Source organism: Abramis brama (assembly GCF_963993115.1).
Source record: "Abramis brama genome assembly, chromosome: 2".
NCBI classification, from domain to species: Eukaryota; Metazoa; Chordata; class Actinopteri; order Cypriniformes; family Leuciscidae; genus Abramis; species Abramis brama.
Genome location: NC_139964.1, coordinates 51655654 through 51673148, shown reverse-complemented (window position 1 = coordinate 51673148; position 17495 = coordinate 51655654). Strand labels below are relative to the sequence as shown.

The 17495-nt window shown below is 37.5% G+C and overlaps 1 protein-coding gene across 4 annotated transcripts in view; it reads right to left on the bottom strand.

Annotated features, from left to right (window-relative positions):
- The window catches only part of adgrl3.1 (adhesion G protein-coupled receptor L3.1), a 114147-nt gene that overhangs the window by 22780 nt on the left and 73872 nt on the right, over positions 1-17495 (bottom strand). For all 4 annotated transcript variants that reach the window (XM_084096100.1, XM_084096101.1, XM_084096102.1 and 1 more), the window contains exons 12-14: positions 612-734; positions 320-525; positions 51-227 (exon numbers count right to left, since the gene is read on the bottom strand). In XM_084096100.1, the coding sequence (XP_083952226.1) occupies positions 51-227; positions 320-525; positions 612-734 (506 nt within the window). The remainder of the gene's footprint in view (positions 1-50; positions 228-319; positions 526-611; positions 735-17495) is intronic.

Sequence of the window (17495 nt, the reverse complement as noted above, 5' to 3'; positions counted from 1 at the left end):
CATTAGTAATTTCATTGACGAGATTAGTTCTGATAACGTAACAGACATACCTTGACCTCCACGTGGGCCATGAGCACGGCAAAGTTCGTGAGGTGTGTGCAAGAACAGGACGTGTGAGTGCGGTTGGTGCCTAGTAGTCTGCAGTCCTGAGTGGACCAGTATCCGGTCATGGTGCGTTTGGAGTAACTCCAAAAGGAGCAGTTCGGATTGAAGTTCTCTTCCGACTGCTGGAATAAGGAGATGCACATCATACACTCCATTATAGTGACAGAAATCACTAGAAGGCAGAAATACTCAAAAATGTAAGTGTATATAATACCTGTATGTGTCTGACAGTGAAGAACACAGGTTCAGAAAGGTACACCTTGTTACTGTCTTTATTAATAGCTGCAGTAATAACAGGTGAGTTGACTATAAGTGAATAGTTTGGATAGGCCGCTTCACTGCCGAGCCGCACGCTAGCATTCTCCGTAGACAGGTACTGGCCGAGGTTCTTATAGAGAACCAGAGCCAAACGGATCTCACCTGAGGAATAGAAAATACAGAAGCGGTCAGTCTGGGAAGTGTCAGATTGTGAATTAAAAAGAGGCAAATGGACAATGACAGATTACCGTTGCGTCCTTGCTGTTTGAGTGTGTTGGCTGAGAGATGAATGGAGTTGCCGGATAATCCAGTTTGAGGGAAGGTTAGATCAGCCAGATTAACATCTGTACTTAGACGCGCCACCTCCAGTTCTGCAAAACATAAACATGTTCATAATAAGATGCTGCTGTTATCAGACACGAGGGGAACTGTAAGTTTAGCTCTTTTCTATTACAAGTCCTGTGTTTTCAGAAAGCACGAAACCGAATTTTATAGAAAATATGAAAAGATACTGATAAAACATTGCCAGTCTATGTAAAATTATGATACACGGTACCCAGAGATGATGCACCGTATTTTTACCCTTTTCATAGTATTGAGAGATTCATGCTATGGATTAAACTCTGTCTCACCCCTCATTTTAAAATGAATACATTTGAGTGCACATCAGTAAGAACACCCACATTTACTTCAAGGTAAATTAATGGTAATAACATAATGTTAATTCATTTACGTATGGATTCAGGTCACATTAGAGGTGACAGCTACTAAAAAGCTCACAGTACCGTAGATGTGTGAAGCAGTTCTGTTCACTTACGCTAATGTTATCATTTGTAATCGATTTCAAATGAGGCTTCTCTCTTTTCAGTTGACTGCGATAAGCGCTTTTCTTTCTCTTCTCGAGTCAGTTTTTAATTTAACAATTTCTTTAAAGAAAGACAAAAGATGTTTTGCAATCTCACACTTCATTACAGATTACAAAGAATAATACAAGCATATTATACTGAAAAATTAATTCCTATGGGATGTTCTATAAGGCTAGTTTGAGCCAGAGCCGCTGAAAAACAAAGTTGCGCCATGCTTTAATCTCGCCGCCACGCGGTCACGTGGTTCATGGAGCTCCCAATAGTTCCAAAAACTCTGTGCTGTCAATCAGTTTGAATGGGTTTAAGCAGGATAGACAGCAGTTTCACTATATTTGCAGCAATTCCTTGTAAATATTAATGCATAATATGCATTGATTATGCATTGAATATACGCTGTCAGTAGCATTTTCTTCTGGGGAGAGATTAAAAAACAACATTAATATGCTTTTCTTGAGTTCAGGTATTCCTTCGAGGGTTACACTCATACTCCATGGCGGTCAAAAGTGACCAAACTCCTTAAGTGTAACTTTTTATCTTTTTGGTACTAAATAATATTTGTGCAAATAATTATGAGCCATTAATGACCATTTAAAATAATATTATTTTTTCTAATATTCAAGGTTAAAATAGAGAAAAAGTTCTAATGCAAATTAGAGGTATCTGGTGGCCGGAAAGATAATATTCATATATAATGCTATCGTTAACCATTAGATGCCTCTATGGCTCTTTAATAAATATGCATGTATATCGCTCTGGTCTAGTTTCTCAAAACTCAAGAGTATTGCCGGTCATAATTGCTTACTTTTTTTTAAGGTTTTGTATTTGAATATATATTTAGACATGATCAAACACTAGATTTTTTAAGTTTAGATTTTTCTGTTACATTTAAAAGGTTAATTATTCACATCCTAATGTTTTTTTATACTCACAGTATACACAGCAAGTGAATATTAATGAATGCAAGCAAATACTGAATTTAACCCATGAAAGAAGTTTAAAATACTGTTAACAAAACCAATTTATTACAAACGAAACTCTTTATTATATACTATATCCAGTGAGGCACTAGATAAGTGATTTCTTGAATGGGCAGTCTTCATAAACTCATTCAACCTCCTACAGGGAGAGAAAGATTGTACGTTATCTAACTGCAATTAGAGTCTAACTATCTATTATGTAACGATAAACATTAAAGTGCTTCATAAAATACCACTACTTTCTAGATTCCTGAGAGCTCAACGAATGTGTTAAAATGTCAAAGAAAAAAAAGTTTACCAGTGTGTGCGCTTGAGAAACACTGAAATGAATGGGGTTCAATGCTGGAACTACAGTATTGGTTGTTTGAACTATTGCTTGCTCCACGACATGCGTTACTTCCACATTCCTCAATTCCAATGGATATCTTTGGGAGTGTCGCAACTCTGTTTTTTTAAAGGCTCTGATATGAACTGGCAACAGTGACAAAGGGGGTGAGGCTTAGCAAAGGGTCGGTAACACCTGTCACAGTATAGGACTTTCTGCACTAGGTTAATGTGAGGAATAGAAATTCACATGTTATTTACATCAAATATGCAAATGTGTTGTATAAATTTTTTAACACATCTGTAGAAAAATATTTTTGAAGAATTAAAGTAATTTCCCCATCGAAACATGCAGACAGCCTTGGGATTTAAAGATGTATGTTTTTTTTTAAATTACATGAAAAAGGAAAAACATGTCTGCATTCACAAATCAGTGTTTCTGTAGAAACTCATAAATCTATCAAAGACCATCTATAAATCAGTTTATTGATTGTCCAGTATGCGCTTAAGACACTGCATTTCAAACAATGTTTATTTATTGAGTAAAGATGAAAGACACCTTTGGCTGGCCAAAGAGCTTTATAAATTCACTCTGAGACATGAAAGTATGTGTCTGCATGTGCGAGTGCGGTATATCACATCAGCGTGTGAAGTCTACAGTTCCCTAGAGGAGCGATGAGTTATACAACAGGCGTGTGATGAAGTTATACATCTTTAAATCACATCTGAATCTGTGTGCATGTGTGTGTGTGCGAGCATTATTAAAATCATTTCCCTCGTATCTGCAGGTGGTCTCTAGGCCAAGCTACAGGAGGTTTATGTAATTTTCTGCCCAGGTTTGTAATATAAAGTAAAAAAAATACAGCTCTGTATGTGCACAAGTGTGCGTTTTATGAAATACAGATTTCTGTTGCATCTTAAACTAGATCAAATCCTTATTAAAGGCAAAATTTAACACCCTTCTGATCTCATTTAACAGATGCTACTTTTATGTCATCATTACATTAATTTATTTACAAACTACATTACATTACACCTCTCTAATAGTCAAAATCCAATAATCAAAATTATGTTCCTGAAATGAGTTCTAATTATGCAAGTCAGATGGTGCAAATTTCCTCAGTAGTTTTCGGATGAGATGTAACATATTGTATACCCTCATCTATGACTGAATCAATGAGCTTGTGACAGATTTGGAGTGCTTTTACCCTCCTCAGACCTGTCTTAGAGCTGAACGCACCATGGATTACCTGTTTGACACTTTTCTTTCTGGTCTGACATATAACAAAGGATATTTTCAGGTGGAAAGTGAGATACTTGCAGAGAAAACACAAAGAAAACCTGAAGTAATAAACTCACACTCCCCAGGGTAATGATCAGAGGGATATGGTGTGTGTGTGTGTGTGTGTGTGTGTGTGTGTGTGTGTGTGTGTGTGTGTGTGTGTGTGTGAGAGTGTGAGAGAGAGAGAGAGAGAGAGAGAGAGAGAGAGAGAGAGAGAGAGAGAGAGAAAGAGAGAAAGATCCATAAGAAACAGAACGGCCCAGTTATATAAAGCACTTCAAGCACTGCACAGCAGATATGGTGCCTTCAAAGCAGACACACACACACACACACACACACACACACACACAGGCTGCAGGGGTGCTCACACTGTGCTAACCTAATTAGCTGAATCTAGTCTTCACAGAAAACTAGCACTGAAACACACAAGCGTAATCTATAAACATGCTCTATTCAAACCAGACAAGTCGTTTGGATCGTTCTTCTGGTATTCTGTTTTAAAAAGATTTAGAGAGCATCTTTTTTCACCTAAATATAACAATATCTGCATTCAGTCTCTAAAAAAAGCAATTTCCCACATATTCTTCGCTCTTTAGTGTACACATTCATTTAACAAGAACAGCTCACAGCATACAGAAAGCCTTAAAGGAGGATGAATGGAGAGAGGGAGAGAGAATAAGACGAGGAATAAGTTTCTCATTTGAATAAACGGATAATGTTAGGAGATTTTGTCTGCGAGATTTAGATTAGCTTTCGGCTAAGATTTGAGATTGAAGATCAAAAAGGAAGAATATAATGATAAAAACACTATTTTATTTTTACTGAAAGGCTTGTGTATGCAAAAAAGGATTTGAGCTCACTGCTGAAAAGCATCTAAGAAGTTCTGCATATTCATTTCTTGATTAAGTCTTATGTAAAATACATAAAATACATCAGATATGTATGGTTGCATAAATCCATGTTTCATGACTGATTTTTTAAGTTATTTGATGTTTAATGTGCAGTTATGTGGAAAGGAATTTTGGAACCATGAGATGGCAAAATGGAAAGAGAAAACAAGCAATTTACAAAATGTTTTCACAGCCAATGGGTCAAAAGAAAGTTTAGCTGATTAGCATGGTTAGCCCTTGCTGACAGACGCAATTTTAATAAACAATACAGTTTGCTCTGATCTACACTGTAAAAAGTGAAAATGTGCAGTTGTTGCTTTAAGGAGATATTTCTACCTGAATCTAACTATAAAATCTAATTTTGTTGTTGTAACCTGATCCAAACAGGTTTTTGGAAAAAAATAAAACAAGGGAATGTAATTGAGTTACACTGACCCAATATACAATTTCCAATAAAGCTCAGGATGGACACATTCGACACATGCGCACTAAACCACATCAGACCTATAGAGGGCAGTATAACTCATGTCAGCTACAAGACATCTGCTCTGAAGGACAAATAAGAAGAAAAGGTTTGTGTTTGGCGGCTCCTTGCTGATCTGCGAATTTTACTTCAAAGATAAATTGAGATTTGACGTTATTATACACATTATGTTGCATCAAAGTGAAAATCACAATTGACATCATAAAACGAATATACACTCAAAAAAAAAATTTGAACTCTTGTACTTGTTATTTAAAATGAGCTAAGGTAACACAATTTAACATTTGTCACAACTTAATTTCATTGTGTTCAATCCACCTAATATATTTAAAAGTGAAGTTTACTTAATTAATTTGTGTTGAAACTATGTGAATAATTTTTTGACATAACTAGCTGGGCAGTTGATCTGTTCCCAACATGCTTTGCAAGGGACTGCATTAGGAGAGTAAATTTAGGGATTAATATAGGGTTATTTTATGTGTTTTTCAGTAAAGAGAAAGATGTTGGTAGTTTATGTTAATGTTTAATGTTCAGTTATGTTGGACATTTAGAGGAGTTTCTGTTATTGAATTTTGTGATTACCATTGTGCTGAAGAGTAGCGCTTGTGGGCGCTCAATGTTCTGTGTCAGTACTGATACCTATCTTCTCTTATTGGTTCATTATATATAATGATGAACAACACTACTTGTCTGAAACTTAAGCCTCAGTAAATTAATAAAAAAAATCTGGTTGGATCAACATAAAAAAATAAGTTTGACTAAAAGTTAAGTTAAACATACTAGAGTAAATAAATCAATTTGACCTAAACCAACTAAATTGTGTTGACCCAAATAAACTGATTTATTTTGAATTAACTAAATTAAATTGTTTAAACATTTCTTTCATTTAATTAATTGATTTTTGAGAGTATTTACATCAGGGTGGAAAAGGACTTTCAACATATACATCAAAAAAAGATTATATCAAACTTATTTTACCTTGCTGGAGAAATCAGGTCTAATCAGAAATCTACTGACAGTTATGCTTCAGTAAAATCTTGGGGGTTTTTTTCAGGTTGGTTGAATTCAGTTATAATCAGTAATCTTAAATAATTTCATTTCAACAAAACAAGTTATTTTAGATGTTACCACATGGAGTTGAACAGACAAAACATTTGTTTTTCAGTGTAGGATCCCAAAGTGATTCTATTGGCTCAAAGAACTTTTAATTGGCATTCTGTTGAGTGTCTGATTAAAAATCGTACAAAATCACTTTGTTGTATGTCGTCAGAACTATGTTATGTCTTTCAAATTGTTAATAAACTGAAACTATAGACAGTGAAATAAAAAAAATTGTATTACTTATTTAACTTACATCACACTGCTAGTCGATTATTATGTTAGCTTAGTCTATACCAGTGTTATTTTAGTATTTTAGTTTTTGTTTGATCAAGCATTGCAAAAGGTTAGGCAGACTCAACAAGTCCAATTTCATAATATTACAGTTAATGTTTTACCAGTGCCAAATTTTGTTATAGAATGCTCTTAAATGCCTGAAATGGATTTAGATTTTTCCGTCTGGTGTCTTTCACATCCCAGCCAATGATAACACTAGTGATTTGTTCGGAACTGTGCACATTCTCGAGATGCATCAGCCAATCAACATTGTAATAAAGTAATTTTCCTCTGGCTTTCAGAGTGAATAGTTACAGTACATGCCATTTATGGCTCAGGTGATTTGCTCCAAACTATTTGACAGCAGAACTAAGTGCAAATGAGCAAAGACTGCCAGCTTCTTAGGGATCCAGCACAAGCCAATCAACTACCATTGAGATGAATTGCCATAGTGTGATATTTTAATTCCTTTCTATGTAAAGCACTTTGAATTGCCATAGTGTATGAAATGTGCTATATACAGTGAGGAAAATAAGTATTTGAACACCCTGCTATTTTGCAAGTTCTCCCACTTAGAAATCATGGAGGGGTCTGAAATTGTCATCGTAGGTGCATGTCCACTGTGAGAGACATAATCCAAAAAAAAAATCCAGAAATCACAATGTATGATTTTTTAACTATTTATTTGTATGATACAGCTGCAAATAAGTATTTGAACACCTGAGAAAATCAATGTTAATATTTGGTACAGTAGCCTTTGTTTGCAATTACAGAGGTCAAACGTTTCCTGTAGTTTTTCACCAGGTTTGCACACACTGCAGGAGGGATTTTGGCCCACTCCTCCACACAGATCTTCTCTAGATCAGTCAGGTTTCTGGGCTGTCGCTGAGAAACACGGAGTTTGAGCTCCCTCCAAAGATTCTCTATTGGGTTTAGGTCTGGAGACTGGCTAGGCCACGCCAGAACCTTGATATGCTTCTTACAGAGCCACTCCTTGGTTATCCTGGCTGTGTGCTTCGGGTCATTGTCATGTTGGAAGACCCAGCCTCGACCCATCTTCAATGCTCTAACTGAGGGAAGGAGGTTGTTCCCCAAAATCTCGCAATACATGGCCCCGGTCATCCTCTCCTTAATACAGTGCAGTCGCCCTGTCCCATGTGCAGAAAAACACCCCCAAAGCATGATGCTACCACCCCCATGCTTCACAGTAGGGATGGTGTTCTTGGGATGGTACTCATCATTCTTCTTCCTCCAAACACGTTTAGTGGAATTATGACAAAAATGTTTTATTTTGGTCTCATCTGACCACATGACTTTCTCCCATGACTCCTCTGGATCATCCAAATGGTCATTGGCAAACTTAAGACGGGCCTTGACATGTGCTGGTTTAAGCAGGGGAACCTTCTGTGCCATGCATGATTTCAAACCATGACGTGTTAGTGTATTACCAACAGTAACCTTGGAAACGGTGGTCCCAGCTCTTTTCAGGTCATTGACCAGCTCCTCCCGTGTAGTTCTGGGCTGATTTCTCACCTTTCTTAGGATCATTGAGACCCCATGAGGTGAGATCTTGCATGGAGCCCCAGTCCGAGGGAGATGGACAGTCATGTTTAGCTTCTACAATTTTCTAATGATTGCTCCAACAGTGGACCTTTTTTCACCAAGCTGCTTGGCAATTTCCCCGTAGCCCTTTCCAGCCTTGTGGAGGTGTACAATTTTGTCTCTAGTGTCTTTGGACAGCTCTTTGGTCTTGGCCATGTTAGTAGTTGGATTCTTACTGATTGTATGGGGTGGAAAGGTGTCTTTATGCAGCTAACGACCTCAAACAGGTGCATCTAATTTAGGATAATAAATGGAGTGGAGGTGGACATTTTAAAGGCAGACTAACAGGTCTTTGAGGGTCAGAATTCCAGCTGATAGACAGGTGTTCAAATACTTATTTGCAGCTGTATCATACAAATAAATAGTTAAAAAAACATATTGTGATTTCTGGATTTTTTTTTTAGATTATGTCTCTCACAGTGGACATGCACCTACGATGACAATTTCAGACCCCTCCATGATTTCCAAGTGGGATAACTTGCAAAATAGCAGGGTGTTCAAATACTTATTTTCCTCACTGTAAATAAACTTGCCTTGCCTTGAATGGAAATGCTAATAGTTATCTTTTTAGGAGTTTTTGATGTTGCTTATCCTTTAATGAAACCCTCTAAAACAACCTGGTAAAACATCAAGGCCAAACAAGTAAGGCAGATGATCAGATGCAACAACAAAAAAAGCACACACACATACAAAAAGTGATGAAATACACAGAGAGAGGGGGGGGGAAGACAGGCTAGAGGGCAATCCCATGGAGAGCTATTTTTCTCAAACGAGATGCATGTGAACTGGCCTTGAGTGGTGGAATGGCGGATAAATTGTTTGCCAGGAACGATAAATTTCCCCCTTTGCACTGTGTGAAAGCACTGGAGCAGAATAGAGCGGTTAGCATGGATCCCTGAGCACCATCCCCCCGCCTCGATTTCTCTCATTTTTATATTTTTGTTTTCTTTCATTTATTCTATTCCTCTCTATTTCATCCTCTCTTTTCCACTCTCTGTTTCACTCTTTCTGTCTCTGGTAATGTTCCGTTAATTCTGTCTCCTCCTTAGTATTGTTCTTCCAGCTGTTCTCATGTCCCCCCTTATTACGTTTCAAATCTTTGCCACCGGCTCCCTCACTTTCTTCCCCTCTATTCTTTCACTGTCTTTCTCTGTAACTGCGAACTGTAAAAATTAGAGGAACAGTTGATAAAAAAATGAAAATGCTGTCAACATTTACTCAACCTCATGTCACTCCAAACCTGCATGACTGGAAATATAGGAAAAAAGTATGAAGACGGTACTGAAGACAGTACTGATTGCTTATTACAGTGACCAGGAACTGAAGCTTTCAAGCTTTAAAAATGCCCACAAAAGAATAAAATAAAGTACCATAAAATTGTCCCATACAACTTTTGCATATGCAACTTTAGCAAACTCATGAGCAAAGTGGATTTTGAAAAAAAAAAAATAAATAAAAAAAAAAAAATATATATATATATATATATATATATATATATATATATATATATATATATAAAAATATAGCTGCGAGCAGCGATTGCGGGCCCAAGCCGGTGGCACCACCACCCTGGTGCCTTTAGTTACACTAAAGCCACCGGGGTGGCGGTGTCACCGGCTTGGGCCCTCCATCGCTGCTCGCAGCTATATTTTATACAGTATATATATATACAGTGAGGAAGTATTTGAACACCCTGCTATTTTGCAAGTTCTCCCACTTGGAAATCATGTAGGGGTCTGAAATTGTCATTGTAGGTGCATGTCCACTGTGAGAGACATAATCTAAATAAAAAAAAATCCAGAAATCACAATATATGATTTTTTAACTATTTATTTGTATGATACAGCTGCAAATAAGTATTTGAACATCTGTCTATCAGCTAGAATTCTGACCCTCAAAGACCTGTTAGTCTGCCTTTAAAATGTCCACCTCCACTCCTAAATTAGATGCACCTGTTTGAGGTCGTTAGCTGCATAAAGACACCTGTCCACCCCATACAATCAGTAAGAATCCAACTACTAACATGGCCAAGACCAAAGAGCTGTCCAAAGACACTAGAGACAAAATTGTACACCTCCACAAGGCTGGAAAGGGCTACGGGGAAATTGCCAAGCAGCTTGGTGAAAAAAGGTCCACTGTTGGAGCAATCATTAGAAAATGGAAGAAGCTAAACATGACTGTCAATCTCCCTCGGACTGGGGCTCCATGCAAGATCTCACCTCGTGGGGTCTCAATGATCCTAAGAAAGGTGAGAAATCAGCCCAGAACTACACGGGAGGAGCTGGTCAATGACCTGAAAAGAGCTGGGACCACCATTTCCAAGGTTACTGTTGGTAATACACTAAGACGTCATGGTTTGAAATCATGCATGGCACGGAAGGTTCCCCTGCTTAAACCAGCACATGTCAAGGCCCGTCTTAAGTTTGCCAATGACCATTTGGATGATCCAGAGGAGTCATGGGAGAAAGTCATGTGGTCAGATGAGACCAAAATAGAACTTTTTGGTCATAATTCCACTAAACGTGTTTGGAGGAAGAAGAATGATGAGTACCATCCCAAGAACACCATCCCTACTGTGAAGCATGGGGGTGGTAGCATCATGCTTTGGGGGTGTTTTTCTGCACATGGGACAGGGCGACTGCACTGTATTAAGGAGAGGATGACCGGGGCCATGTATTGCGAGATTTTGGGGAACAACCTCCTTCCCTCAGTTAGAGCATTGAAGATGGGTCGAGGCTGGGTCTTCCAACATGACAATGACCCGAAGCACACAGCCAGGATAACCAAGGAGTGGCTCTGTAAGAAGCATATCAAGGTTCTGGCGTGGCCTAGCCAGTCTCCAGACCTAAACCCAATAGAGAATCTTTGAAGGGAGCTCAAACTCAATGTTTCTCAGCGACAGCCCAGAAACCTGACTGATCTAGAGAAGATCTGTGTGGAGGAGTGGGCCAAAATCCCTCCTGCAGTGTGTGCAAACCTGGTGAAAAACTACAGGAAACGTTTGACCTCTGTAATTGCAAACAAAGGCTACTGTACCAAATATTAACACTGATTTTCTCAGGTGTTCAAATACTTATTTGCAGCTGTATCATACAAATAAATAGTTAAAAAATCATACATTGTGATTTCTGGATTTTTTTTTTTTTTTAGATTATGTCTCTCACAGTGGACATGCACCTACGATGACAATTTCAGACCCCTTCATGATTTCTAAGTGGGAGAACTTGCAAAATAGTAGGGTGTTCAAATACTTATTTTCCTCACTGTATATATAAATATAAATATAAATATATATATATATATATATATATATATATATATATATATATATATATATATATATGTAACAAAAAAATATATATATATATACATTATATATATATATATATATATATATATATATATATATATATATATGTAACAATAAATAAATAAAAATATAGATATATATATAGATACAATAGGCCAACCTGACTTTGAACACAAGAGGGCAGTATAGCACTATGAATGACATAATTTATTTATTTTTTGGACTAAAAAAAACATTCTGGCTGTTTTTAAACTTAAACAATTATTAAATTGAAAGAAAAAAATAATAAAATGGGTTTAGTTCTGATATTTGTATAATTTTATATAGAAATAAATGGTGTATAATTACATTTTTAGAAGATATGAGGCTTTTAGTGTTTCCATTTTTGGAATTTGGATTACTTTAATCCCTCGCCATAGCAAAACCGTTTGAGATATGTATTATCCGTTCACAATTTAGCATCTTTAATGTATTTTCATCAAGTTGAAAAAGTTTGGTGGGAATAAAATTCAGAGGCTGATTTTGCAAAGAAACCCACATTCAAACCAAAATATCTGACTTCCTGTTGGTCGGAGCTAATGACTGTAAATTAGAAAGTTGTCCGGCTCGATGAGACCAATAAACGTACTGATTTTTGTAATTGTTGGTAAAACTAACCCCCCCACTTTTGTCAAAAGCATTTTGAAAGTGACACACTTCCTGCTGCCAGTTGGTGGCGCTATAACTTTGACTCACAATAGTTACATCCATCTGATCGGCCTCTTACCACGAACACACTGCTGAAGTTTCATCAAGATCAGTTAATGTGTGCAGAAGTTATAACACTTCGTGTTTCTCTTTTCTCGCCATAAATTTGTTTCCTCGCCACGACCAAACCGTTCGAGATATCGAAAATCCGTCTGCAATTTAACATCCTCAATGTCTTGACTTTATGCACACCGAGTTTGATGGGGATTGAATTAATTCTCTAGGAGGAGTGTTTCAAATTCCACAGCAAGCGTTCTTCAAACAACCCATAATAGCTGACTTCCTGTTGGGCTGGCGTATAACTTAAGTGTGCGAAAGTTGTTTGGCCCGATGAGATCTATATGTGTACCGAGTTTCATATTAATTCATGCAAGCTAGTTTGATCTATGGACCAAGTTTTCGGACCCCATTCAAGGGGGCGCTGTTGAGCCCCCCTGCCACGCCCGGGTACCAGCTTCAGCCTGGCCCTCATGGCTGCAGGTTCTGACCTGTGTGCAAAGTTTCAAGAATTTTCGAGCACGTTAAGGGCCCCAAAAGCCCCTGAAACCTTGAAAAACAAGAATTAAACTCAAAAGAGACTCGAGTCTGTCGAGTTTCATGCATTTTCAAGCATGTGAAGAGTCTCAAAAGCATCCGAAAAGAATATTAAAGTTTGATGCGTTGCCACGGCAACAGTATCTAAGATATCAATAATCCTTTCACAGGTCTACATCTGCCATGTGTTTACATTATACACATAAAGTTTGAAGCAAATCGGGTAAAAATAAGAGGGTGATTTCAAAGCATTTTGAAAGTGACACACTTCCTGTTGCCAGTTGGTGGCGCTATAACTTTGACTCACAAATGTCACATCCATGTGATCGGCCTCTTACAACGAACACATTGCTGAAGTTTCAGCAGGATCAGATAATGTATGCAGAAGTTATAACACACTTCCTGTGTCCCATTATTCGCCATAAATTCGTTTCCTCGCCACGGCCAAACCGTTCGAGATATCAAAAATCTGTTCGCAAGAATATATATTCTATATATTCAAGTTTCACGAGTACTTGTGTACTATACACGAGTTTCATATTATTACATGCATGCGTGTTTGATTTATGGACCAAATTTTCGGACCCCATTCCAGGGGGCGCTGTCGAGCCCCCCTGCCACGCCCCGGTACCAGCTTCAGTCCGGCCCTGATGGCCGCAGTTTCTGACATGTGTGCAAAATTTCAAGAGTTTTTGAGCATGTTAAGGGCCCCAAAAGTGGCAAAAAAAATAAAATCCTTACGAAAACAATAGGGCCTTCGCCCTTTCAGGGCTTGGGCCCTAATAAAAAGCAGGTGGCTATCAAGTTAAGTTGCAATTGATAGAAATAACTGCTAGGCTGTTAAGTCATGTCTTATCTGACCTGGCAAGGACTGCACTCTCAGAATGACCATGTGCATGTCACCCCTGCTTAAAATTGGTTTCCTCAGTGAAAAAACAACAACAGTTGTTTCCCTGTGGGTCCATAGTGTCACTCACAGCATCTCCTCTTGAAATTTCACCACTCACAAAAAAACTGAGATCCTGAAGATTTAGATTTTGTTCTTTGTATTGTTCTTGTGGTGGCTAATGTCATAAATTTGTTTCTACATGAACGCATTAAGTTAAATTACATTAAGTTCTGGGGTTATTATGACAATAAAAAAAGTATTCCAGTAAATATTGGTCTCTCACAGTCACTGATCATAGCTTAAATAGAAATAATCATGCATTATTCTGCAGGTCCTAGAAAAGTTAAAGGCCAACTGGCTGTCATTTATTCGTCAAAACCAATTTTTAGTTGCATTTGGTGAATGTTAATTTTAAACCCTGTCTGTAAACCTTGTGTGTGTGTGTGCATGAGCTCATGGTTTTGAGTGATTGTTGCAGCTATACAATTTCAGCAGTGTTTTGATTAATGTCATGGTTATATGTGTGTGTGTGCACATGAATAAGAAAACCTGTCAGTGTATTTGTGTATGAACGACAGAGCGAGTTTAGCATGTTTTTTTTTTTTTTTATGAGATTTTTGCTTTTTATTAGGACAGTGGGTCTCATTCACTAAGCATACGTATGCACAAATTTATGCGTGAAATCTGCATACAAACATTTTCATGAACAAATCATAATTCATCAATAGGTTTAGTTCTACAATGTATTCTAAATTTAAGAAAAAATGTAGGAACAACTAAAACCACTTCTACACAAAAATCACATACTCTTGGTTACCTTATAAACAGTAAAGATGAATTTTTAAACATAGATATGGGTCTTGTTTTTGTGTGTTTCAGGCACGCGGTCGCTCATTTAGAACACTCCGGATTCATCACACATAGAACAAGGTTAAGATCAATTAATGTGCGCACGCACATGTGTGTGAATTAGGCAGAACGTTTTTGTGAGAAGTTCAAATGTGCGTATAAATATGAATAGCATACACAATGTTTAGTGAATGAGACCAAATGAAAGAGAAAATCTCATTAGCATTAATTTTTATTACATTTCGGTTGAGTAAATAAGGGTGCAATTGACAATGTAAACCCCCAAGGTACTACTGTCCACTCTTTCTGACTTGTGCATCCAAGGTACGGTACTTTGGATACTTCAGTCTTACCTCACAGGCAGATCTTTCAAGAATTCATGGAGAGGAGGGGTGTCTGAGTCACATCAGCTAATCACTGGGGTGCTTCAAGGTTCAGTGCACGGTTCTCTTCTTTTCTCCATACACACAACCTCAGTGGGCACGTTCATAAAGGCACATTGCTTCCTACCACTACTATGCAGAGGATACACAGCTCTATCTGTCGTTTCAACCTGATGACACCACTATCTAAGCTTGTATCTCTGCTTCGGCTTGGACGAAGGAGCATCTTCTCCAGCTCAACCTTGTGAAGATAGAGCTGCTTGGAATCCCTGCAAACCCATCAGTTGATCATCACTGTTTAACTGTACACTAAAAATACATTTAGTTTTGGCTTAATTTTTTTTTTGCATCAATCTTTTTTAAAAGAATCTAGTGAAATAATGTTCAACCAACAAACTACACAGAGTTAGAGGAACTTACTTTGCGACATAAACACACGTTTTTAAATTGATTACTCAAAAAAATAAAATAAAAAATGGTTCCAACTAATTCCAACATAATTGAGTGGTGGCCCTGGAACTAATCAATCTTATCTACTTCAGTTTAAATTAACAGCTAACATAGCACATACTAAATGTAACTTATTTAAATTTGAAAGCAAGTAAGATATTACTTGGCACTGGCATTAGCACAGTCATGGTCATTGCTCATATGGTCAAAGTAGTGTTAACCTTCATGGAGCTACCCACACCCTAACTTAAGCACAATGATAACCATAAAAACTTCAACAGAAACTCTTTTAAATGTCGAATATAATTGCATTAAACACTAAAAGGTCTTTCCCTTTACTAAAAACACATAAAATAACACTTAATTTCAACATTTATTCTCTTCATCCAGTCCTATGCAATGCATAATGTTTTAACATTTAATAATGTTTGAAGCATAAAAGGTTTAATGAAATCGATAAATTTGAATATTTAAATTGCAACCATGCTTTTATGATGTGATAATAGGTCCTTTGAATATATTTTAAGAGTATGGGGTCTACAACACTAGGTAGCGTTTGATGACCAACAGAGGGTTACATCCACATTTCAACAACGGATCAGTTGTGTAGGTTCATGTTTTACAACATCAGGAAAATCATACCCTTCCTGTCATACCCTGAAAATCATACCCTTCCTCTTATCATTTTAAGACTGGACTACTGCAATGCTCAATTGGTCGGCCTTCCAGCCAGCGCGACTAAGCCTCAGCAGATGATCCAGAACAGCAGCACGTCTGGTCTTCAATCAGCCAAAAAGGACCCACATTGCACCTCTCCTGATCTCACTGCGCTGGCTCATATTTTCTGACTGAATCAAATTTAGGGCTTTCAGAACTTCCACTGGAACCGCACACCCTGCCTCAACACACTCCTACAAGTTATGGTCACTGAATAGGCGGAGCCTTCATGTTCATTCACAAAGAGGGACAAAACCACTTTCCTAAATCTTCACCCTCTCCACTCCTCTCTGTTGGAATAGGATGCCAGCCGAGATTTGCCGAGACCATCGCAACTTTCAAAAAACTGCTGAAGAAACACCTCTTCCACAAGCACTTAACCACTCGACAACCTTAAATCAAGGCACGGAAAAGTCCTCTTCTTTTCTCTGTACTAGCTTGTTTCCTAATTAATCTTTCTAATAAACACAGCATTTTACCTGGCATTAAATATTGCTGGCTCTGTGACAAATTATGTTCCTTTATTGCAAGTCGGTTTAAATAAAAGTGTCTGCAGAACACATTAAATAGTTTGTAAATAATTTCATTTGTATTTTTGAACCTGTTTCAGTATTAAATGGGACAATTTAGGGCTTTTCATACTTCATACTAGTTAACACTGGTTAATTCTAAACCCTGGGTAAACGAAATCCTGGGTTATCTTGCTTCACATTTCACACTACTCATAATTTACCTGGGTTAACAATTAATACTTGGTATTCATAAGTTGGTGTTTCACACTGTACATTCCTAAACCCTGGGCTAAGATTCTAATTAGCATAGTGTCAGTGTCATTGTTTGGATGAGAGAGGCATGCAACTTAAAGGTTGTACATAAAGGTTCTAGCATTACTATCAAGTTTTCCATGAATGGACTTTTTGGACTATAAAGGTAAGAATAAAACTCTTCTTAACTACAATTTATGCGTTTTCTGTCACCATTTGACACCCCCTCCCTCCCAAACACTGAAACTACACTGTTTGTATAACATACAGAATGTGTGTGACTGTCCAAAGCATGTAAAAATGTCTGTTAATAAGCATCTAGTAAAATTCTGTTTTATTTCACACTGTACACGTTTGGCACCGCAATGCCAAGTTAACACTGCAAAAGCTGTGCAAACCCTGTTCCGGAGCAGAGTTTCATAACTCTGGGTAAAAATCGGTGCTAACCTTGCTTCTTAATTACACGTGTGAAACGTTCCTCTACATGGGTTAAAGCGATGTTTAGAACAACGATAGCCCAGGATTAAGCGCATTGTGAAAAGCCCTTTGGTGGTCCTATGACAAATAGAGTACCACACTCATCAAGAAGCAGCAGCATATTGTCGCTGTTGGGAGGAAACCTCATATCTCCATATTTGTTTTGTTTTTTGTTTTTTTCATAAATAATTTCTATTGGTCAGCCTTTATATA